This window comes from Dasypus novemcinctus, chromosome 24 (genome assembly GCF_030445035.2).
Source record: "Dasypus novemcinctus isolate mDasNov1 chromosome 24, mDasNov1.1.hap2, whole genome shotgun sequence".
In the NCBI taxonomy this organism is placed as follows: Eukaryota; Metazoa; Chordata; class Mammalia; order Cingulata; family Dasypodidae; genus Dasypus; species Dasypus novemcinctus.
In genome coordinates this window covers 39876809-39900171 of record NC_080696.1, presented here as the reverse complement: position 1 = coordinate 39900171, position 23363 = coordinate 39876809, and the positions used below count along the sequence as shown (strand labels likewise).

At 42.7% G+C, this 23363-nt stretch overlaps 1 protein-coding gene across 8 annotated transcripts in view; it reads left to right on the top strand.

Annotated features, from left to right (window-relative positions):
• The window catches only part of NDRG3 (NDRG family member 3), a 117373-nt gene extending 100960 nt beyond the window's left edge, over window positions 1–16413 (top strand). For 4 of the 8 annotated variants that reach the window (XM_058287037.2, XM_058287039.2, XM_071211696.1 and 1 more), the window contains 8 exons: window positions 920–1023; window positions 2117–2182; window positions 2296–2347; window positions 7140–7187; window positions 12265–12300; window positions 12389–12440; window positions 13655–13693; window positions 14774–16413. In XM_058287037.2, coding sequence (XP_058143020.1) covers window positions 920–1023; window positions 2117–2182; window positions 2296–2347; window positions 7140–7187; window positions 12265–12300; window positions 12389–12440; window positions 13655–13693; window positions 14774–14955 — 579 coding nt within the window. In that variant the 3' untranslated portion in view covers window positions 14956–16413. The remainder of the gene's footprint in view (window positions 1–919; window positions 1024–2116; window positions 2183–2295; window positions 2348–7139; window positions 7188–12264; window positions 12301–12388; window positions 12441–13654; window positions 13694–14773) is intronic. The other 4 variants (XM_004459038.3, XM_071211699.1, XM_071211697.1 and 1 more) reach the window with 1 other exon arrangement.
• The last annotated feature ends 6950 nt before the right edge of the window (window positions 16414–23363 follow it).

Sequence of the window (23363 nt, the reverse complement as noted above, 5' to 3'; positions counted from 1 at the left end):
GTGCCAGAGGTAACAAAAACAAACCAATGCAGAAAACACCTACAGCTGCAAATTCGCTCTGCATTGACCAGTGCTCTCCTTCAGAGTTTAGTCCTTCTATCAAGAAGATCACCCCGAGGCAAATGTGAAGGTTTCTTGGCTGACTGGCTCTACTGTTTTGTTTCTCTTGTATTGTATACCTTTAATACCTTTACTAATTGGTAATAAGATTAAATTATAAGTTGGATAAATCAATAAAATGTCATAAGTGGAATGTAATATATAATTCTGTATATTATTAAATTATAATATAAAATAGGTAATACAATGAGTATATCAGCAAAGATATAGATAGACTATACAGGTTTTGGCTATTAGGAGAAATAACTTCTATTTATTTTATACTTTACAGTGCACATACCTTTTCTTATTTAATCTTTGCAGCAGCCTTATCAGGTAGTTGGTTATTCTCTGCATTTTACAGACTGCTAGGTCTAATTATTTTTTTTTTAATGACAGAAGATGGGAAAAAAACATAAATAAGGAACTAGGATTCAGAACAGTTAGGTGAACTGCCTAAGTTCCACCACTAGTACTTGAATCCAAGTCTGTTGCATTTTTCACTGTGCCTAAGTAAGGATGCTCAGAGTATATTCCCGTGTTTTAATTCTTGACCTAGATTTGATTACCAGCCTCTTCCAGAATAAGTTCTTTGGTGCCTTTCCCTAAGACAGAATATGACACTGAAGCCATCTGATACAAATAAAAATCATTTCGGTCATCAAGCCTACCAGTTCATCAGCTGATCCCAGGCTCTCCCCAAGTTCCTGTCATGGGCAGGGAGATTTGGCTTTGGGCATTAAGGATACAAATCAAAGAAGATGGACTTGTTCTGTAACTCAGAAGTTGTATCCGCTGTATCTTCTTTCAATTGTTCTAGGAAGAATTGCAGGCCAACTTGGACCTGATTCAAACCTACAGACTGCATATTGCCCAAGATATCAACCAAGAAAACCTCCAGCTGTTCTTGAATTCCTATAATGGGTATGGTGGTTTTCTATTCCTTCACTTAAATGTAGACCAGATCTAAAAAGTAATTGAAAAAAAAAACCAGTAAAAATATTATTGATATTTAATGGAGAAGAGAAGAGGGAAATAAACTATTTCCAGTGTTGTGCAATGGGATTGCTGACATGCTCGTTCACCACAATAAAGGAGGAAGGACTTAAAGACAAATATGAAAACAGATTCAAGAATGAATGAATTGAAAGCCACTTCTGGCATGTTCAAATATCAGTTGCAGTTTTAAGATATTTTATGACAAAAGGTACCTAAGTACCTACACAGATAATTTGACGTAGCACACAAAAGTGCATATGGGGAGGCAAAGGATAGAGGTCTTGGGCCTTGATTCAGTTCTTTTTTGCTGACATCTTGTCATCAGGCAAAAGGAACACATGGATACCTTACTAAATTCTTTTTTTATCCCAAAACTTACTGTCACATCTCCCCCATTTATGGAGAGAACCTGATGCTTATTTTGGGACCACCTTCTCCATGATAAAAATAGTAGTTCTTTCTAGCTTTCTGGGAACATGGAAAAAGATTGAGAAAATGGCTCAACTGTAACTTGCCCAAAGTCACACAACCAGTAAGTACAAAAGTTGGTTTTGAACCTGGCCTTTAGCTCTTCCTTCCATCTGACAGAGCCTCCCTATTTTTACTTGAATCAGAAAGATTTATTAAGTACTGCCTTACATAAACTACATTAGTTTCAGGGAAAATGTCCTCTCCTCAGCAAAGTGTAAGTCATTCGCTTCTTTTAAGGAATTTATTCATATAAACTTATTGGAAAATTAAACAGAGGACTTGAGGGTTTCAACAGTGATGCCATTGAGCTTTGAGGTCTCATTTTAGCATTCCATATAGTCCCTCAGGTCAAGCCAGGAGCCTTGTTTCTACTCTGTACCATTTGGTATGCGACTGAAATGGCTACTTGTAATTAAAGTATACGGGGTCCCCTTCCCTGATCAGATGTGAAAAAAATATAGTTTTCACATTTCTTAATTTCTGGTTTCTTGACCTGAGTTGCTATGATTTGTCTGAAAAGAACATTGCTTCTGCTTTGTTTTTCTAGACGCAGAGAACTGGAGCTTGAAAGACCCATGTTAGGCCAAAATGATAACAGAGGAAAAACATTAAAGTAAGTTCCTCAGTTTCCCCACCAAATCTTTACCTCTCATAAACTAGTCCTGTGTGCAGTGGAGTGTATGGGCTTATTTGCTGAGTGACATCTCTTGTTTTGCCTATACCTAGGTGTGCCACATTATTGGTAGTTGGAGACAGTTCACCTGCAGTTGAAGCTGTGGTAAGTATGTCCTGATGGTGTGAAGAGGAGTGAGATTAAAATGTAATAAAATATATTTAGCACACTATTGACATACTAGAAACAGTTGGAAAATACTAGTGTTTGTTATTTCTAATTGCCCAGATCAGGGTTTGCTCCTTGTTATACATTTTGGAAAATGAACTCTTCATCAGTCACTAGATTGTGTGTGGTGCAGTTCACTTTGTGGCAGGTAGTACAACTAAACACCATTTATTTATTGTCAGATTTTTTGCAGCCTCAGCTTTTTTCAACCACAAAATCTGGATCTGTATTAGCAGATTTGAAGGCTGCTGAGAGACCATATGCTTTTCTCTTCCTCCTTCTCAAGCACAAAGCTCATTAATAAAAATTATCTATGTCATTATAAGAAGCATACAAAATAGAAGGAGAGGGGAGAAAATCAGGATCCCATTACCAAAAACAATTATCTTTTTTTTAACATAGACTGGGTCACATTAAATATACATGTTTCAGGATCCAATTTACCTAGCACTATTGATAACATTTGTCCATATTATAAAGTCAGTATAAACATAATTTTATATATCTTTATTATGCCATCTTGTAAATATACCGTTGTTTATTTAACCTCATTCTCCTGCTAGATTGTTTTTTATTTTACACTATTAATAATGTTGCTATTAAACATCCTTATAAAAATCTTTGAATCTTGGATTATTTCCTTGGGATAGATTTGCAGAAGTGGAATTAATGTGTCAAAAATCATAAACATTTATAAGATTTTTAATACATTTTGCCAGATTCTTTTCCAGAAAGCATATAAGATTATACACTGCCACCCAGAAATATATGAGAGTTCTTGTTTTACAACACTCTGTCCAGCATTGAGTTTTTTATTTTACTAGTAGTTAATTTGATCGGTTAAAAATGGTCCCCATTTTTAAAGTCCCACTGTTTCAATTTGCATTTCTTTAATATTGACACTTTTTCATCTTTATTAACATTTACATTTCTTCTTTCACACATCATATATAATTTAACTAAGTATCTGTGTGAAATTACCTGGTTTTCTTTGCCAGCCTAATATTCAGAGCAAAATATTAGTGGCTGAGGCTTTTTGGAGAGGAAGTCTAATAAATAATCAGATGTAGACATAGGTGAGAAGTTTAGTGGGGCATTGAGAAATGTTTGTAAGGTAAGATAGATGTGGCAATAGAATATATTCACACCTCCCTGAACTGCCTTGTAAAAGCATTCTTTGTCTGGTATAAAATATATGGCATAACTTGAACAGAGACAAAATAACCTTAATTTTTTAAAAAAATCCTCCAAAAGTTATAAGGGTATAGTGATGATCCCAGTTTATCAAGGAGGAGTTTTGTAAAGGTCAAAAGGGTGGAAATACATGTTACAAAAATATCTATCAAAAACATATTTAATAAACTATTTTTTTTTTAAGATTTATTTTATTTATCTCTCCCCACCCTCTCATTGTTTGCACTTGCTGTTTCTGTTAGTCATCTTTATTTCTTTAGGAGGCACTGGGAACCGAACCCAGGACCTCTGATATGGAAGGGAGGCACCTAATTGCTTAAGCCTCCTCTGTTTCCTGCCTTGTTGTGTGTCTCATTGTTTTTCCTCTTCTGTTTCTTGTTGCATCATCTTGTCACATCAGCTCACCATGCCTGCCCATCACACCGTCTCACTGTCCTGCTTGTCCACTTTAGGAGGCACCAGGAACCTCTGCTCCCTGCTTTGATGTATTTTTCATTATGTTTTTCTTTGTGTCTATATTAGACAGCCAAAGGGGTGCTGATGCAAAATATCAGAAATTGGTTGTTTTTTATTAAGGGTATTTATTTGGGGTAGGAGCTTACAGATAGCAGGCCATAAAGCATAAGTTAACTTCCCTCACCAGAGTCTATTTTCATGTGTTGGATCAAGATGACTGCTGATGTCTGCAAGGGTTCAGGCTTCCTGGGTTCCTCTCTTCCTGGGGCTTGCTTCTGTTTCCTCTGTGAGCTTACTTCACGGGGCTCCAGATTAAGGCTTCAGCATCAGACTCCAACATCAAAAAACCCGCAACTCTGTCCTTTGCCTTGCCTTTTATCTTTGAGTCCTAAGGGGTGGGGACGCAAACACCCTAATGGCGTGGCCCAATCAAAGCCCAGATCATAATGTAATCATACTCAGGTATAGACTAGATTACAAACATAATCCAGTATCTGTTTTTAGAATTCATAACTATATCAAACTGCTACCGTGTTTCTTGTTGTGTCAGCTTGCCATGCCTACCTGTCATGCCAGCTTGCAGTCTTCTTTAGGAGGCACTGGGAAACAAACCATGGACCTCCCGTGTGGTAGGCAGGAGCCCAATTGCTTGAGCAGCCACTTCCCTAAACATGTATACTTAAAACAGGAAAATGGAATTCTGTTTTTAGATAATACCCTTAATCAAAATTCCCTAATAATTCTGTGTGAAGTATGTCCATGAATTTTATTTTTTTTTTAAGGAGGAACAGAGATTGAACCCAGGACCTTGTATGTGGGAGGCAGGGACTCAACCACTTAGCTACATCTGCTCCCCATTTTTTTTAAATTTATTTATTTTTTGACTTTTTTTATTACTCCTTTTATCCTGACTTATTATTGGTATAATTCACTTTTTTTTTACCCCCCCTTGTGGCTTTTTTATTGCTTTCAGCTCTCTGTGTCCATTCACTGTGCGTTCTTCTGTGTCTGTATTTATTTATTTATCCTCCCCCCCTTTGTGGCTTGCTTGCTTTCTGCTCTCTGTGTCCATTCGCTGTGTGTTCTTCTGTGTGTCTGTATTTATTTTTATTTATTTCTCCCTCCTCATGGCTTGCTTGTTGCTTTGCTGCCTGTCTCCATTCACTGTGCACTCTTCTGTGTTTTTGCTTGTTTCCCTTTTTGTTGCATCACCTTGCTGAGTCGGCTCTCCATGGCACTGGTGGGCCAGGTGGCACTCCACCACACCCAGGCCGCCATCTCTCCGCAGCGTGCGGGCGAGCCTGCCTTCACAAGGAGGCCCGGAACACGAACCCAGGGCCTCCCATATGGTAGACGGGAACCCAGCTGATTGAGCCACAGCTGCTTCCCTGTTTTATTTATTTTTATTTATTTATTTTAGGAGGTACGAGAGCGTGAACCCAGGACCTCGTATATGCGATGAAGGTGCTCAACCACTGAGCTCCACCCATTCCCCCTGCCCATGAATCTTTGATCTAAAGTTATTTGCCTTTTAAAAATTACGTGGACTTAAAGCAACATCTCTAAGTATTTTTCAAGACTATATAATTTGGCCATAATTTCTCTCCCATTCCCTGCTACCAGTTGTCTGCCCTCTGTGTCCATTCGTTGGGTGTTCTTCTGTGCCTGCTTGTATGCTTGTCAGTGGCACCGGAACTCTGTGTCTCTTTTTGTTGCGTCATCTTGCTGCATCAGCTCTCCGTGTGTGCAGCACCTCTCCTAGGCAGGCTGCACTTTTTTCATGCTGGGCAGCTCTCCTTATGGGGCGCACTTCTTGTGTGTGGGGCTCCCCTACACAAGGGACACCCTCAAATGGCACGGCACTCCTTGCGTACGTCAGCACAGCATGTGGGCCAGCTCATCACACGGGTCAGGAGGGCCCTGGGTTTGAATCCTGAACCTCCCATGTGGTAGGCAGATATTCTATCCATTTAGCCAAATCCACTTCCCCCTAAAACAAATTCTGTCACCTCAAAAACCTTCTGTGACTTCTTGCCTTCTGCTATCAGCCCCAGGAACCCTCTCCCAGCCTTACTTCTCACTGCATTTTCATACCACACTTGTCTCTGTAACCCTACACGTGCCCTATATTTTAACTTCACATCCCTATATCTTTGCTTATGCTTCCGCCCTTACTCTGGAAGCTTTCAAACTCCAACCCCTTCTCTGTCTAAATCCCACTCTTCTGTCAATACTCAGCTCAGCTGTGACGTTTTTGAAAGTCACTGCATTCTGCCTTTCCTTGTTTCCACCTTACTAGGCTCCAAACTCTTAGTACATTATTTTGTATGTATATGTGTAGTAAACATACAGAATTATAGTTCCACCTGATCACATTAACCATAAAACATTGCTGAACCTACAGATTATTTCCCCAAAACATTTTCTTTGATACAAAGGGATTTTGTGAATACAAGGGATCAAAACACCAAACATGTAAATACACAAAATTTAATTCTTAATTCTTATGAGTGCTATGATGGAAAAGAATAGGGTTCAATGAGAGAAAAATTATGGTGAGGATCCCACTTTAGACTATATGGCCAGAAAACCTTGAGGCAGAAAAGAGAGTATGAGGAATGGCAAACTCAGTACCTCCAAGGCACAGGAAAGTGTGAGAAATGAGGCATAGGGTGGTAAGCAGGTTTCAGTCATTAGAGCCAGTTGTGTTGGAAAGCCATCAAAGAGATCCTGGAAAGACAGGGCCATCTCACATTTTAAAATAGTAAGGTAATTTGCTCCCTGTCACGTAGCCAGTAGGAGGAATTAGATTCAACATGTAGTCCTTCAAAGACTACTTGTAACATTCAGAAAATGAAAATCAAATTTTTAAACCTGCTCAGAAGTATCAGATATAAGGTAAATCATATATCTATATCTGTAGCCTACCTTGTGTTTTGGTAGTCTCTTTGGCTGCTTCAGCCATCTCTAAACAGAGCTGTTAATCTTGCAAAATCATTCCCATGCCAAGCCATTCCTTTTCCTATTTTTCTAGCAATGTGTAAAATTCTGTTTCCTTTTTTCTCTCTCTTTATCTAAGGTTGAATGCAACTCTCGCCTGGACCCTGTAAACACAACTTTGTTGAAGGTAATGTATCTTCTTCCCTCACTGCCAACCATTTGCATGTAAATTATAAATGGTTCAAATCATTGTTTTCCAGAGAGTTGTCTAGAAAGAAGCAAAGTTTCTTTCTCTATACTTCTCTTTTAAAAAGGAAAAAAAAAAATTCTAATTATATTCTTATTGTGGAAATTGGGAAATAGAGAAAGTAGAAATAATAAAATAAATTAAAATTATCCATAATTCTATCACCCAAAGGTAACTTCTGGTAAAATATTGGTGTCTTCTTCCTATACATTTTTCTTTTTTTTAATGTTTTCATCAAGATTGTGGTGTAATTATAGTTATATACCAGTTTTCCTTAACTTTTTGACATAAGCATTTTCCCATGTCATTAAAAACTTCATTGACATTTTTTAATGTGACAATTAAATACAATGATGGATAGAACTCCTTTACTTACTAAACCCTGCTGTATTGGTACAGAAGCTTCCAGTAATATTCTAATAATGAGTGTATTAGTCAGCCAAAGGGGGGCTGATGCAAAATACCAGAAATCTATTAGTTTTTATAAAGGGTTTTTATTTGGGGTAGAAGCTTACAGTTACCAGGCCATAAAGCTTAAGTTACGTCCTTCATCTAAGTCTGTTGCTGCGTGTTGGGGCAAGATGGCTGCTGATGTCTGCCAAGAGTTCAGGCTTCTTGGGTTCCTCTCTTCCCGGGGCTGCGTTTCTTTCTGGGTTCAGCTGCTGTGCTCACTTCACAAGGCCAGCTGTAGACTATCAGGCAAATGGCTTTGTCTCTCTCCCTGGGGCTTCTGCCATGTGTAAGGAGCCGTCTCTATTCCTCTGTGGTCTTCTCCTGTGTGTTCACTTCCTGGGCTCCAGCTCAAAACTCTAGCATCAAAAACTCCAACTCTGTCCCTTGCCATGCCTTTTACCTCAACCCCCACCCACCAAGGGCCGGGGACTCAACGCCCTACTTACATGGCCCAGTCAAAGCCCTAATCATAATTTAATCATGCCCAGGTACAGACCAGTTTACAAACATAATCCATTATCTATTTTTGGAATTCGTAACTATATCAAACTGCTACAATGAGTGTGGATACATTTTTTTATCCCCCTCAGTAAATAGAAAGCAATTCTTACACTAAATTTCTATGGTTCATATTAAGTTTCTCCCATTTTGATTGTACTTCAGTCAATTGTTTCAACCTAGTATTGTCTCAATCTAGATTATTCTAGATCCTCTACTAAATTTTCTAGGTAGCTGACCTCCTAGTTTGAATCTGGACTACTGTAGATTTAAGTGCTGAACTTACGTAGCTTACTGCTTCTTCCTCAGCCTTCTTCCTTTCCTCTCTGAAGTGTGCTTGAAAGGAAAGTACTTGCCACCAAAGGTAACCCATAGTTCCTTGAAATATATGACAAGGACAATACTCTGAGGTGACCAAACTTAGAATGTTCTGGGCTCTAGGTGATTGATGGAGTTGTCTAAAACATGAATTTTTTTTTAAGTATGTAGTTTTCTTTTTTTTCTTTATTCTTTTTGTTACAGATTTATTATATCTCTCCCCTTCCCCCCCCCCCAATTTGCCAACCAAGAATTCTATATTGTAGCAGTTTGATATGGTTATGAATTCCAAAATAGATAATAGATTATGTTTGTTATCTGATCTGTATCTGGGTATGATTAAGTTATGATTAGGGCTTTGACTGGGCCACGTCATTAGGGTGTTGAGTCCCCACCCCTTAGTGGGTGAAGATTTACAGATAAAAGGCATGGCAAAGGACAGAGTTGAGGGTTTTCTGATGTTGGAGTTTGATGCTGAAGTCTTAAGCTAGAGCCCTAGGAAGTAAGCATGCAGAGGAAAGAGAAGCAAGCCCCGGGAAGAGAGGACCTGAGCCAAGAGAAGAACACAGAGAAATAGAGATGGTTCCCTAGACACGGCAGAGACCCAAGGGAGAGAGACAGAGCTGTTGACCTGATAGTCTACAGCTGAGCTTGTGGAGAGAAACAAAGTCTAGAGAGCCTCAGTCTACAGCTGACCTTGAGGAGAAAACAGAGGCGCTGAGCCCCAAGGAACCCAGGAAGCCTGAACCCTGGCAGACATTGGCAGCCATCTTGCTCCAACATGTGGAAAAAGACTTTGGTGAGGGAACTTATGCTTATGCTTATGGCCTGGTATCTATTTGCTCCTACCCCAAATAAATACCCTTTGTAAAAACCAAATTTCTGGTATTTTGCATCAGCACCCCTTCGGCTGACCAATACATATATCTAAACTGTCTTTCAAAAATGAGGGAGAGATTAAGATGTTTCCAGATAAACAAAAATTGAGGTAGTTCATCTCTACTAGACCAGCCCTGCAAGAGATGCTAGAGACTACTGCAGGTTGAAAGGAAAGGACACCAGGCAATAAAGCAAAGCCACATGAAGAAATAAGGATCTCTAGTAAGCATAATGACATAGGTAAATATAAATACCAGTATTAGTGTGTTTTTTGTTTATAATTCTATGTTTTACTTCCTACAGGATCTAAAAGGCAAATGCATAAAATGTAATGATAAACCAGTGGTTTTGGGTCCATAATAAATACAGGTGGAGCAATGTAGGGGAATAAGAACATAGTTTGTGTATACTATTGAAGTTAAATGGGTATCTAAACAAATGAGAGTGGGAAGTGGATGTCTCTCAAGCATCTGTCACATGGGAGGCTTCGGGTTCGATTACCGGGATCTCCTAGTAAAGGCAAGCTGGCCTGCACCGTGGAGAGCTGATGGCCCACAGTGCAGAGAGCTGATAGCCCACGCCACAGAGAGCTAGTGCAGCAAAATGACTTAACAAAGGGAGACACAGAGGAGAGACAGTGAGGGACCAGCAGACCAGGGAGCTGAAGTGGCTTAAGCAATTGAGTGCCTCTCTGCCATGTTGGAAGTCCCAGGATCTTTTCCCAGTTCCTCCTAAAGAGAAGATGAGAGAGAAGACAAGCAGACAAAGACTGTGCAGCAAATGGATAGAGAGCAGACAGCGAGCATAGGTGGCAAGGTGGGGGGGGGGAGATTAATCAAATCTTTCAAAAATAAAAAGTGCAAGTGTTATCGATTTAGGATGTTAAATTTAAGCCCCATAGTAACTGTAAAGAAAATATCAGAATATGCAGGCTCACAGAGACAAATTACAGTACAGGTAGCTAGGGGTGGGGATAGGGGAGCTAGTATATAATGGATATAGGGCTTCTGTTTGGGGAGATGGGAAGTTTAAGTAATGGGAACGGGTGAGGGTACTACAACAGTGTAAATATGAGTAATCCCACTGATGGTATGCTTGTGTTTGGTTGAGATGGGAGAATTTATGTTATATATATGTTCCTACAGTTAAAAAAACAAAAGATTGAGCAACTAAAGAGACAATAAACAGATAGATACAATACATGATCCCGGATATCATCTAATAAGGGAGAAGAAAAGGCTCAAAGGACATTTTGGGGACATATGAAAATAAGTTGTAAGGTAGACTGTAAGGTTTATATCAGCGTTTAAGTTTCTTGATAACTGCACTTTAGGTGATTACTTAAGAAATGTACGTGGCAATATTAAGTGTTCCAGGAGCCATGATGTGTATATACAACCTACACTCCAATGTTAAAATGTTTTAAAAAGGCTTTCTCTGACTAGAGGAGCCCACACCAAATATCAGTGCATATCTCTCATTTCTCAGCAAGCTCTGTTCTTGTCCCCCATTTCCCAATAAATTCTTTTTACTGGCCTAAAAAAAAAAAAGTTAACAAAAAAATACGTGATTCAGTTTCAAATTAGTTTTTCACTGCAGGTTTCAACTTACATTCAAAAGTACAAAACTGAACTGTATAGAGAAGTTGTACATGTGGTTGTTTCTGAGCAGAAATGCTTATACACAAGAGCACAGGAAAGAATGGGTAGTTCCTATAGCCTACTGAACTTATTCTCAAACTGTTTGATAAGTGTCAGTCTTAGAAATAATTTCTACTAATGTTCTCTCTCTGCATATGGGAACTATTTTATGATTCAAATCAGCTTTCTACTCCTAAACTTTATGAAAATACATCCTGCATCAGTTTGGTCTGTTTTATATTTAAAATAGGTTAAGCGTTTGTATCTGATCTTACGCTTAGAATTTTCAGGTGACTATTCCTTGTTAATGTCAAACTCCTACATCCTTTGTGGCATTTCCCTCTGCTAAATAACAGTATCCCAGAAAGAAACTTAATGCCAGTGACTTGAAGCCATGGTGGTCACATCCCTTGAAAAAAGTACTGAATATGAGACTGAGCACAGAATGCACAACAGCTAAGAGAGGGGTAGGCTCATGTTTGGCCATTGTGCCCTACAAAGTGTTCTCTACAGATTAGCAGAATCTGCATCACCTGGAAGCTTGTTAGGAATGCAAGTTCTTGGGCCCTACTCCAGACCTATTGAATCAGTTTCTGGGGGAAGGGCCCAAGAATCTGAATTTTAGCAAGTCCTCTGGGTTAATTTCCATGCACACCATTATTTAAGCCCTACCCAAGAAATCTTGGCACAAGTGAGAAAAACCAACTATAAAGTTTTATGAAGTGAGAAACAGCCTCACCAAATCCAGCCATAAGAGGAATTTGGCTGATTAATCCAGTTGGCCAGATTCAGCATTGGCAGCTGATTGGAGACCTCCTTTTAGTCATGGAATGCAGATAGTGAAAGGGATTTAGAAGCATGTACCCTGAGAAGTTAGGGTCACGTTGTTTGAGGACTCTGAAGGTCTTGGAGGCAGCATCATGGTTGAAGGTTGGCCAACTTCACCATAACCCCTAATGGAAAATTCCCACCATGGGACTTTAAGCCATGCCTTCCATTTCACAAATTCAGAAAGTATTGAATAATCCTTTCAGATTTATATCCACGGTTATTGATAGGCTCAAACTAAGTCTTCATTTAAGGATGTATTGGGGAGATGTAGTTTTGGATGCAGATAAACATTAAGTGAAGAATCCAGAATCCAGTCCTATCCACTTGAAAAGACTCAGGGATACTCAGAGCATTTCCTTTTAGCATAAGTACTGACTGACACATTTTTCTTCTTCTAGATGGCAGACTGTGGGGGACTTCCCCAAGTGGTTCAGGTAAGGAGATTTTAAAAAAAAAAAAAGCATCCATTTGAATCTGTCTCTGCTTATGCAAAGATTAATGCCTTCTTGTTTTGTTTCCTAGCCTGGAAAGCTCACCGAGGCCTTCAAGTACTTTTTGCAGGGAATGGGCTACAGTGAGTAGTACATAAGTTTCTTTCTAGCAAAAATACATTGATAATAGGGTTAGTTTGATGTCTGGGGAGCCCACAATTCTCAGGGCATAAGCTCCGTGCTAGCCGGTCTTAAGTTTATAGGATTCATTTGCATATATATATACACACACAAATATATACATATATGATGAGCTAACACTCACCAAGCACTTATCCTGTGACAGGTAAGGTACTATATATTACTTTTATCATTTAGTTGTAACTATACCTTAAGAGGTAAGTTCTATTATTAGTCTCATTTTCTAGAAGAGGAAGCTGATGCTCAAAGAGGTTAAGTAAATTTCCCAGGGTAACAATAACGCTACAGAGCCATGATTCAAACTCTAATAGTCTCACTCTAGAGCCCACACTTTTGACCACTGAAGCGGAAGCTATCCTAGCTTTAAATCTGAAATGATGATCTATACTTGACATCAGCTGGTTAGTAACTCCTGACCTAGAGAAACAAAATGGATACTGCAGAAGAAAAGAGTAAATCTGCTTCACCAGAGGAGATGCATTTACAAAGGATTTTAGAGCAAGTCTAAAGCATGTGTCTATATCATGTACTGCTGTCCTGGTCTGTATGGTGACACCCCTGAGCTTTCTTAGTTGGTACAGAATATCCACACATATGCCTTTCTTGGGGTTTTAAGAAGAAAAACCCTTCCACCCAGATCCAAAGCCAGTAGGGTGATTTTCAGTGTCAGTGTGGATGATGGCCATTGATGAGCTGCCTGATCAGCTGCTCTGGGCAGCGACTGGGCCCCTGGGTGCAGCCCTGTACCAAACAAGCATTCCATCTTGTATGTCTTGTCTGGAGTGGCTATGTGGTCCCTGTCTGTGAGGCGCTACCAGCCGAGCCCACACCCACTTCCCCCTGGCTTACTGGGAGGAGCAGAAGTCCCTCTCCTGGCTCATCTCCATCCCTTTCTTAGGAAACAGCTTATTTTCCAGCCCATTTCTGATCCAAACCAGGATGACTTTTTATAGTGGATGGGAAAACAGTTGCCTTTAATTGAGAGAAATAGCATCCAAGATGCTATTGAAGCATTAGCCACAGCTCTTCTGGGACCTTCAAATAAAATTTCATCCTGCCTTAGAGTAGTATATCAGAGTCTACTAGGTAGCCCAGGTTGCCACTTGGCACTCTCAGGTCACTAACCTGCCTTTTCCTGTGTCCATCCTGCTTCCAGTCCCGTATGTGCAGCTCAGTCACCTGAGCACCGAGTCAGGTACCTTCCTCTGCTGGCCCCATCCCTGTCTCCCAGCCACACTCTCCTAGCTGCATTGGCTGCCTGTAGCATGTCCGCGGTTTTCCTGTGCAGTGAGAGCCCGATAGAACGTGGCTCATTTTGCCCCAAGAGGGTTAGCCTGCAGGTCCAGCCCTGGCCTGCCAGGAGGAAGAAAGGAGAAGGTTATCATGGCTGTCTCTCATCCCAAATCCAGAATCACAGCAGCAGCTGAAATTTTATAGCTTTTAGGCAGGACCCCTCTCCCACCACTACTTACTGATCCTTGAGTTAACTCCTATGTTGGGCAGCCTTGACTCTAAAATAGGAGTGCCAGAGCCTGTGCCCGGAAAACTCTACAGGTGATAGCATGTTTGACTCCAGCATTGAAGTTATAGCCAGAGGAGTGGCTGGCCCTTCAGGAGGATAGGCAGAGAGATTATGCCAGGAAGGACCTTAGAGTTAAAGCAGTGGCAGAACAGGAGTCTGAGTTAAATTCTGACACCCAGACCCCTTCCCTCCGGGTGTCTGTAGCTCACTTCCTGTACAGAAGCCATTGTCAGGACCACCTACCTCCCCCACAAACCCCCCATTTCCTACCTATTTCCTTCCCCTAGATATCAAGAGTAGCTTGTGGACATGGATGGTAGTCTTGTTGTATCGGGCTTGCACTGTGTTTGTGAAACATTTTCATACTTGTGTGGTTTGTCTGTCTTTTCTTTTGGTTTAGTCTTGCATGCCTGACAGGTTTTGATTACCTATTAGGGTTTGCAGAGCCTCCTTCCTAATTACTGTGTGAATGTCGTGGGCACAGCTAAGAGGCTCTACTCTGGATTTAGGGTTTCCCCTTGTTCGACTATGGACTAGAATCAGCAGAGATTCCAATGAACTTAGAAGGCTTAAAGCAGCCTTGCATAGAGCCACTCACCCAGACCTAATAATGCAGAATGGGAATGGCTTTATCTTGGGTGTCACTTTAAATGGGTTGGGAAAGGTGAACATAAAGTCTTAGGTGAAATTTCTAGATTAGCTGAGTTTTTAACCAGGGCTCATCTTCTAATCCTTTTGATTTTTTTCTTTCAGTTCCAGCTGCCAGCATGACTCGGCTCATCCGATCACGAACCCAGTCAACTTCAAGTAGCATGAGCTCTGCAGAGAGTCCCTTCAGCCGGTCTGTTGCCAGCAATCAGTCAGATGGAACTCAAGAAGCCCCAGAGTCCCCTGATGCCGTGGACAGACCCCAGACCATGGAGGTGTCCTGCTAAGCAGATGCCCCTCCCCTGGACCATGCAAGTCCACCCTTCTTCAACCCACTGCTCCATAATATAACATTTCATCCAGCAAACTGGCATCTATCTTTAACTCATGCATGGCCACTGACTCTCTCTGGCAGCCTGGATTTATCATTCTCTACCCACCTGCCCACTTTTTTTGTATGTACAAAGAACCACTTCCATGCCACTGCTATAACATTCCAACAACTTTAGCTGATCAAATCTCCATTTCTTCTGTCAGCTTTTTCCTATGCTTTCCCTACTATGTATCTGATAAGATCTTTAATTCCCAATTCCGTGTGTGTGTGAGCACGCGTGTCTGTTTTGTGTGTACATAGTTAACGTGATTTTAGACATGCTTTCTTATAGAGCATCTGCAAAAAAAAATGGGGGGAGTTTTTTTTTGTTTGTTTGTTTTTGCATTTTCAATAGTGTTTTTAGGGGAAATGTACAGAACCGATTTCTAGGTTGGGTAGGCTCCTGCATTCTCTTTTGTTTCCAAATTGGTCTACAAGATTTGCAAAGTGACTTCAGGAGAGAGCAACTCTGAAGAATGTGCAAAGACATAATTGCTCTTTGGACCTCTGACTGTTTGTGACAAATAGAAGGGTACCTGTTATACAGAAAGGCAGGCAAGGTGGCCAGCACCTCCTTCTGTCTAAATGAATTCACATGCTATTCTGTAAAGAAGATAGATACATTCTGCTAGCAGCCCATGAATAATGAAGTTCTAATGCAATATTGAAGTTTTTCCCAGGGAGTGAGTGTGGCTTAATTACTGGACTCTTAACACAAAAAGGTGGAAAACAAAATACCAGGCCTCCACATGCAGGGGCAAAACTGCTGTCACTGCAGTATCTTGTGCCACTTAACCAAACAAACATCTGCAAGGAATACCTCTCAGGTCTTAATGGAGAAATAGTTTTCCACCTCCCAGTCCCAAAAAAGAGAGGTATAGCCTGAGAATTACATAGATGGTGAGAAAATGGGTAGAAGAAGAGGAATAAGCATTAACACAATATCACATATGGCCTTGATTTCAGCAGGTTAATGGAAGCTAAATTAAATTGATATTAACTCCATTTCTCAGAAAATTTCTTAATCTTATAAACTCCTTTTTGTGGAAAGGAAGAGACCATTCTAAAAGGGCATCCCTGTCCATATAAATCTGTTTTCAGACTCCTCTCTACTGGTTTGTGAAGGGATCACAGCCAGCCAGAGATTATCAGTGGGAGGAGGGTGAAAGAGCTTTGGAGACCAGCTGACACACTGCGAGGGCCCAGCTCTTGAGAATTTCAAGGTGTAAGCTCAGGTTTCAACAGTTTTGAATTTGGGGAAGGGGCTTTTCAGACACCTGGTTTGCTTTCTGCTGAGATAGCCAATGTGTCACTCTGCCAGAGTATGACTTTTTACAGATAATTAAATAAAGCTGTATATGTCTCATTGTTACTGATTGCTGGTATTATTTCTCTAAAGTCACTCACCTGGGCTCAGGGAGGGATTTTGGTCACTGTATGCTGGCTCTGGGGCTGGACATTTTCATATATGCGATCACTTGCTCCACCCAGCAACACTGTCCACTTTCAGTGAAGAAATGAAGATTCAGGATAAATAATTTGCCACAGGTCATACAGCCTGTTAGCCAAGTCAGGAATGAACTCCAGGCCCATCTGACATGCCTATATTCCCCTCAACCAGAAATCCTGAGATGCTTAACTGTGCTGTTTGTGATGGAGGAGGAGAAGCTGGGGTCTTGGAAGGCGTTTCTCATCTCAGCTCGACCATCTCTGTGGAGTCGCTGATGCTCTTCCCTGATGGAATAATCTGCAGCCACTTATGTGGTTTCCTCTAAGAGACCAGGCTATGTTTCTCCAGAAATAGCTATCTTGGCTAAGAATCATTTCAGATATCTACCATCTCTATTCAGCTTTAAATGATCCAGGGGCTACTGCTCCCCTAAGTACATCCAAGTTGCTCTGTTGGTGGGAGATACCCTTCCCTTTCTGGTCAAAAGGATGAGACAAAGACACGTGAACAGATCGAGGTAACCATGCTGAGTGCCTGATGATATAGGCCAGTACTTTATCGAGTTCTGAAGCTGGAGGTGATTGGTGGCCATGGCTGTTCTTAAAAACCCACATGGTGCAATGAATGTCCCACAATGACGACAGAGGTTGTTGATGTGGGAGGAGTGAAGTGAGGAAGGGTGGGGGGTATATGGGAACCTCTTATATTTTTTTAATATTAAAAAAAAAAGCTCGGAAAAAAATATGTATCAACTATTCTAAAAAAAAAAAGAACCCACATGGCTCCAATCTTCTTGGTCACATTCACATTTCCCACCTTAGCCTTGTGCCTGGAGTCAAACCCCAACTGACTCTTCCTAAGCAGTCCTTACCTCACTCATTCCTCTTCTCATTCTCATTTCCTTTTTTCCTATTCAGTTCACACACACAAAAAAACTGTCTGCTTCACGAGAGACAAGGAGAGAGCCAAGTAGACTCTACAGAAGATACATACCTTGTCTTAGCGATTCTCACGGCAACCCCACAAAGTGGGGTTACAGATGAGGAACAGCTGGGGAAAGTTAAGTGATTTGGCCAAGGTCCCCCAGCTTGAAAAAGTATTTCCCAGTTCTGAAGATCAATGAATTTTTCATATATTAATTAGTAAACTATTTCAACTTCAAAAAATAACAAAAGGCAGCTTAAATTATGGAAGCATTACCTTTTTTTTTGTTAGGAGGTACTGGGGATCCAGTAGGAACCCATGACCTTGTACGTGGGAAGCAGGTATTCAGCTGCTTGAGCTACATCTGCTCCCTGGAAGCATTATTTTTAAAAATCCTGTCTAGGCACATTTATTTAACCATAAAAATAAACTAAATTGTTTCTCCAGTGTTTAGAAAGATGAATAAATGAGCAAGGATTAGTTAGATGACCTGATCAAGATCTCCTTGTTAATGAAAATGAAAAAAAAAAAAAAAGTTGATCATATCCACATTTCAAAACTAAATCCCATATTTCTTTTTTAAAAATTCAGCCTGTTATTGAGCACCTACTGTATTCCAGGCACATAGTGCCTTCCTATAAATTTCCTTTATTGGTCCAATGATGGACATGTTTTTCCCGTTTTATGGACAACAGACTGAGTTAATTAGCTTACAAATGGTTACAAAACTAGTAAGTAGTGGATCTGGGACTTTTTTTCCCAAAATAAAATTTTGAGATGACACTGAAGGCACTAGTTTTTAGAAAGGTTTGGTATAGATGTGTCTATACTTGACAGTGCAACATAGAATGGGGCTCAAATGCCCAGTTCACTCATGAAATTGTTTTCATTCAAAGCCATTTCCCAATCCCAATTTTCAGTGGGCATGTGGAAGAGCTTGGAAACCTTACTCTTCCTCCTCTCCAGATGGCTCCCTCATCTGTCTGCTCAGTTTTTTGCTTGTTGTCTGCTTGTGTTTTTTTTCTTTAGGAGGCACCAGGAACCAAACCTAGGACCTCCCATGTGGGAATCAGGTGCTCAAGTGTTTGAGCCACATCTGCTCCCTGCTCGTTTGGTTTTGTTCATTGTCTGCTCATTGTTTGCTAGTTTTTGCTCATTGTCTGCTCAGTTTTTGGTCTTGGTTTTGTTTTTTTGTTGTTGTTGTTTGTGTCTGTTTTTGTTTTTCCTCATTCCTCATTGTTTTTGCTCAATGTCCGCTTTTTTGTCTTCTTTAGCAGGCACCAGGATTTCCCATGTGGGAGGCAGGTGCTCAACTACTTGAGCCACATCTGCCCCTGGATGCCTCACTCTTAATGCCATTTCTCTTAATTTGTGACATTCTGGGTGATTGAAAAAAGCCCCTCCCCAGTCTTCTTCCTACTCCCATCAGGGTCAGGTAGCAGAAATGGTGGTATCTGGCTGGTAAATCACAGATGGGGCTTTGGGGCAGGCCCTTCTCACTGGGCAGTCCAGCTCAGAGCCGCAATATCCAGACAGACCCAGAGAATCATTTGTGGGTGAGGGATGCTGACCATGGAGTTGATTGTGGGAAAAAACTGAAAGCTGTTGGGACAGTTGTTGGACAACTCTCATTTATCTCTTAGGAAATTGAGATTCAAAGAGGTTAGGAGACTTCCCCAAAGTCAGACAGCAGCACATTAACAGCAGAGGTAGGCTTAGAACTCAGATCCTGGCTCCAAACCCTGAGCTCCCACCACTCTCCACCCCCCAGTCTTAACTCCAGTCCACAAAGGGAGAAAACCCAGAGCAGGTCAGGGACTCGGGCACATTGGGGGTTCTCAGGAGTATCCCGAGGGCCAGCTCCATTTCTTCTCTAACTGCCACTTTAAACGACAGAAGCTGTCTCTGGGTCATAAGTCTGGCTGGGGCTTTCTGGTCTCCATCTTCAGCAGAGGGAGCCCGACTGCCATCTTCCAGGGCTGCTGCGCTTACCCTAACGGACATGAAGAGCTCTAGAATTCCTATCCCTACAGAGTTCCAGGTCAGCATGGCTCAAGAGATTTGGAAGCAAATATAGAGTAACAGTCATATCGTTTTTCCAGTCAGCACAGGATTGGGAAGTGGATTTGGCCCAACTGATAGTGTCCGCCTACCACATGGGATGTCGAAGATTCAAACCCAGGGCCTCCTTGACCTATGCGGTGAGCTGGGCCATGTGCAGTGCTGATGTGCGCAAGGAGTGCCCTGCCACGCAGGGATGTCCCCTGCGTAGGGGAGCCCCACGTGCAAGGAGTGCGCCCAGCAAGGAGCTGCCCTGCGTGATAAAAAGTGCAGCCTTCCCAGGAGTGGCACCTTCAAAGAGAGCGGACGCAACAAAACAAGACACAGATTCTGAGTGCCGCTGACACAAGTGGACACAAGAAGACACAGCAAATGGACACAGAGAACAGACAAATGAGGGGCGGGGCGTGGGGAAGAGGAGAGAAATAAATTTAAAAAAATTTTTTTTTTTTTTTTAAAAAAAGGAAGCACAGGACATGAGGTGTTCTTGCAGGTGAAGGTCAATGTCCTATCTGCTGGCCCCTTGGTGTAGAGAAGCAGCCAGACCTGCCACTCCAGGTCCTGCCGGAGCTCCTCTTTCAGCTTCTTATACTTCAGAGCCAGGTGCATGGTTAGTTCCCTGATGAAGGGCACCAGCTTCTGGGGCCACCCCATCATCAGAGTTGGAGGTTTAGGGGTGGCGAGAGGTCGAGGGGGGTGCTAGCTTGTCCTCAGGGGCTCCATTTGTCCTTGCAATTCCACCCTGTCCTTGTTTCCCACTTCAGACCACCTGCCTTACTGACTTCAGGCTGCAGCACCAGCCTTAGAAGAAACAGCCTCCCCTGGACTGTTTAACCAGCTCCCATATCACCTGTGATATAGCCCTCATCTTATAAATAGGTATCTCTTACTAGTTCTGCTGCTCCTGTCACTTCCTGGTTGACACAGCAGGCCTCCCAGTGTCTAACAACACGCATGGGACATAGCAGCTTCAACAGAGATGTATTGAGTGAATGAGTAACTGAATGAACAAATGAATGAGACACTGTCTCTGCCCTCAAGGAGGTCGCAGACCAGTGCAGGAACAGAGAGAAGTGAAGTTGGGCAGACAATACAGACATCATAGGATTTTGACCTCTTTAGTGGGATTGTCTGGACAAGAGTAGAGCCTCACCCATGGGCCTCCCAGTTCCCGACTGTTCCCTGGTCTCGGCCTGTGTCTGTGTGAGGATGGGTGCAGCATTGGGACTGGTGTGCTAGAAGGTGTCCTCGGAGCAGTTGCTCAGTGTCCTAATGTCCAGCAGGGGGCATGGCCTTCTGGCTTGTCTTGCTCCTGAGAATGAGGTTCCAACCATTATAGATGTCAAGGTGCTGCGGCAGACACACTTGCAGATCTGTTCCTGGCACTTGTTCCCAGGACCCTAAGGGACAAAGAAGGTCTCTGGGGTGGAAGGCAGCCCTTCTTCCCTTCTCAGGTTGCCCTGTGAAGCGTTTACCACATTAGCTGCTGCTGCTGGTGAGGCTGCAATTGTCATGGTGCCGTTTGGGGGAGCGCTGGTGGGCTTTCACAAAGGAGTAGCAGCAGTTGTGGGTGAGGTAGCACCTGTCAGTGGCATCCACGAACAGCCCTAGACCCCCTTGCCACAGTGACAGCCATAGGTAGGCTAGCTTAGGAGAGACCACTTCCCCGTGGCCTGCCTGATAATTCCATAGAGCTCTAGCGAGCTGCCCTGGGCCAGGAGGAGCCCAGCCAGGACCAGCTGCAGCTTCATCTTGGGGCTGGATCTTTGGGGGCAGTGAAAGCATCTCAGCTGCCAGTGCCGGGCCTGGCTACGAGGCCCTGGAATGGGCCTCTGGAAGAGGCAGTCCACCCGAAGAATCCAGATCTAAGATTTTGAACTTTTTAAATCTTAAGTGCTTTCCTGATTGGAAAGAGAGAGTTGTATGGGGGACTCTTTTTAAGAAGAGATCAGAGATGGTCATTTCTACTTCCTACCTCATTCAGAGAGGCCAGTTTTGAAAGTCTACCTGTCAAAGAAGGTCCAGAGCAGGAGGGTGGGCCTCTGCTCCCTTCACTCCCTGCCATGGGCCACATCCCCACGTAGCTAACGTCCTGATTGGAACTTACAGGAAGTCAGCCCCTGGCTCCCACCAGCAGAGGCTGTGGTTCTCACCACCCCCCCACCCCCTTCCTCTGACAGCATTCCCTCCACTCTAGGTCCTCCAGCTCTCCATGCTAAGTGCCTGTGGAGCTACACATCAAACCAACCTTCCCCAGAGAAAGGGAGAGTCTGCGGAACTGCAGAAACATTAAGCTGAGCTAGAGGGGAGTCTGGCTGAGAAGGCCTTAGAAGTGGCTGGTAAGGTTTGGGAATCTGTCAGGAGCCATTTCAGTGCACCGGGCTCATTTTGTCTTAAAGGGCATTTGCCACGGGAATTCTGAATGCCTTCATGGGGAGGGAACAAGTGGGTGTGGTTATTTAAATTTTAGTGAACTAGACAGGCTGCAGGGAACACAACAAAAGCAATTCTGAGAGTCAGAGTTTCTATCCTGAACTAGTGATTTGCAAACGTGGGCATGCATCGGAATCACCGGAAGGGCTTGTGAAACTAGTGCTGGCCCCATCCCCAAATTCCTGGGTAATGCTGAGGCTTCTGGTCTGGGGACTGCACTTGGAGAACCACTGTGACGTAGGCTAGTGAGACAGGGAATCAATAAACAGATCTGGAACCTGGTAGAGAGTCCACGTGGTTAAAGATGGCTGCTGGAAGACCGCCCCCTCCCCACCCCGGCCCAGGATTCTGCCATCCAGAACAAAGACTTCTTCTGGAAGCAAGGAAAAGCCCCGGATATTCCCCAAGGACTTTATCGTTGGGTCCTCTCTGGGAGATTGATAGGTGGGGTGATTAATCAAAATAGCAAACAGCTGGAACCCCTCCCCTGCCATTAGCAAAGGGGTGGACTAATTAATAGTTTATAAAGCACACCCGAGGCCTGAGCACGGGCTCTCCCGCCTCTGGACCGTTCCTGCCCTCTGCACACCGCTCTTGCCATTTTTCCTCTGCCATGTGGTCACTCAAGTAAAACCTGGGCATTTATAACTGGTAATGGGGAATTGTAGTCTGTAAATCAGCCTTCTTTATTCCTTTTCACCTCCTTCCTCTCTACCTGGGACCCCTGATCCGTTATTTTCTCCCATTTCTCTTCCCTCCCTACCTGAATAAATTACTGGCCTAATTCACCCGGCATGCTCTTGAGTTTATTTCTGCAGCAAAGCCAAGAACCTCAGTAAAGTCCGGTAACAACTATCCAGATCTTGCTACCCAAAGTGTGATCCCTAGACCAACCCCGGGCAGGGGTTCTTAACCAATTTTGGTCCACGGACCCCTTACTAAGGGGTTCACTCTGTCCTGTGAATTACTTAAATATATTACACCCACACCAACGCAGACCCACAAGAATAATGGTGTTTTGAATTTCAGTTCAAGCTCCCAGACCCCTGGTTAAGAACCCCTGCCCTGGGGGCTTGCAGTGCAGCCTCTGACCCTCCCTAGACCTGCTGAATTAGAATCTGCACCTTAACAAGAGCCCCAGGGAATCCTACACACACCTGCCCAGCAGCTCTACCGTAAGGCAGAGTTTCCCTAACGTGCCAACGGGGACTCTCGTGGCGTGTTTTCAATTTAGATTCCTGGACCCCTCCTTTAGAGGCTTGGATTCAGAAGGTACGAGAGAACCCCATGAATCTCTAACAGCAACAAAGCCTTTCCCACAATCAGGCAAGTGTGGGAAACTCCTGCGCAAGCTCTGCATCCCTGTTTACTTCAGTCTGCATTCCTTGGAAGAGACCAAACCACAAAGCCAGAGAAAATCCTCTCCCTCCAGTGTCAAGACGAGGCAGCACCTT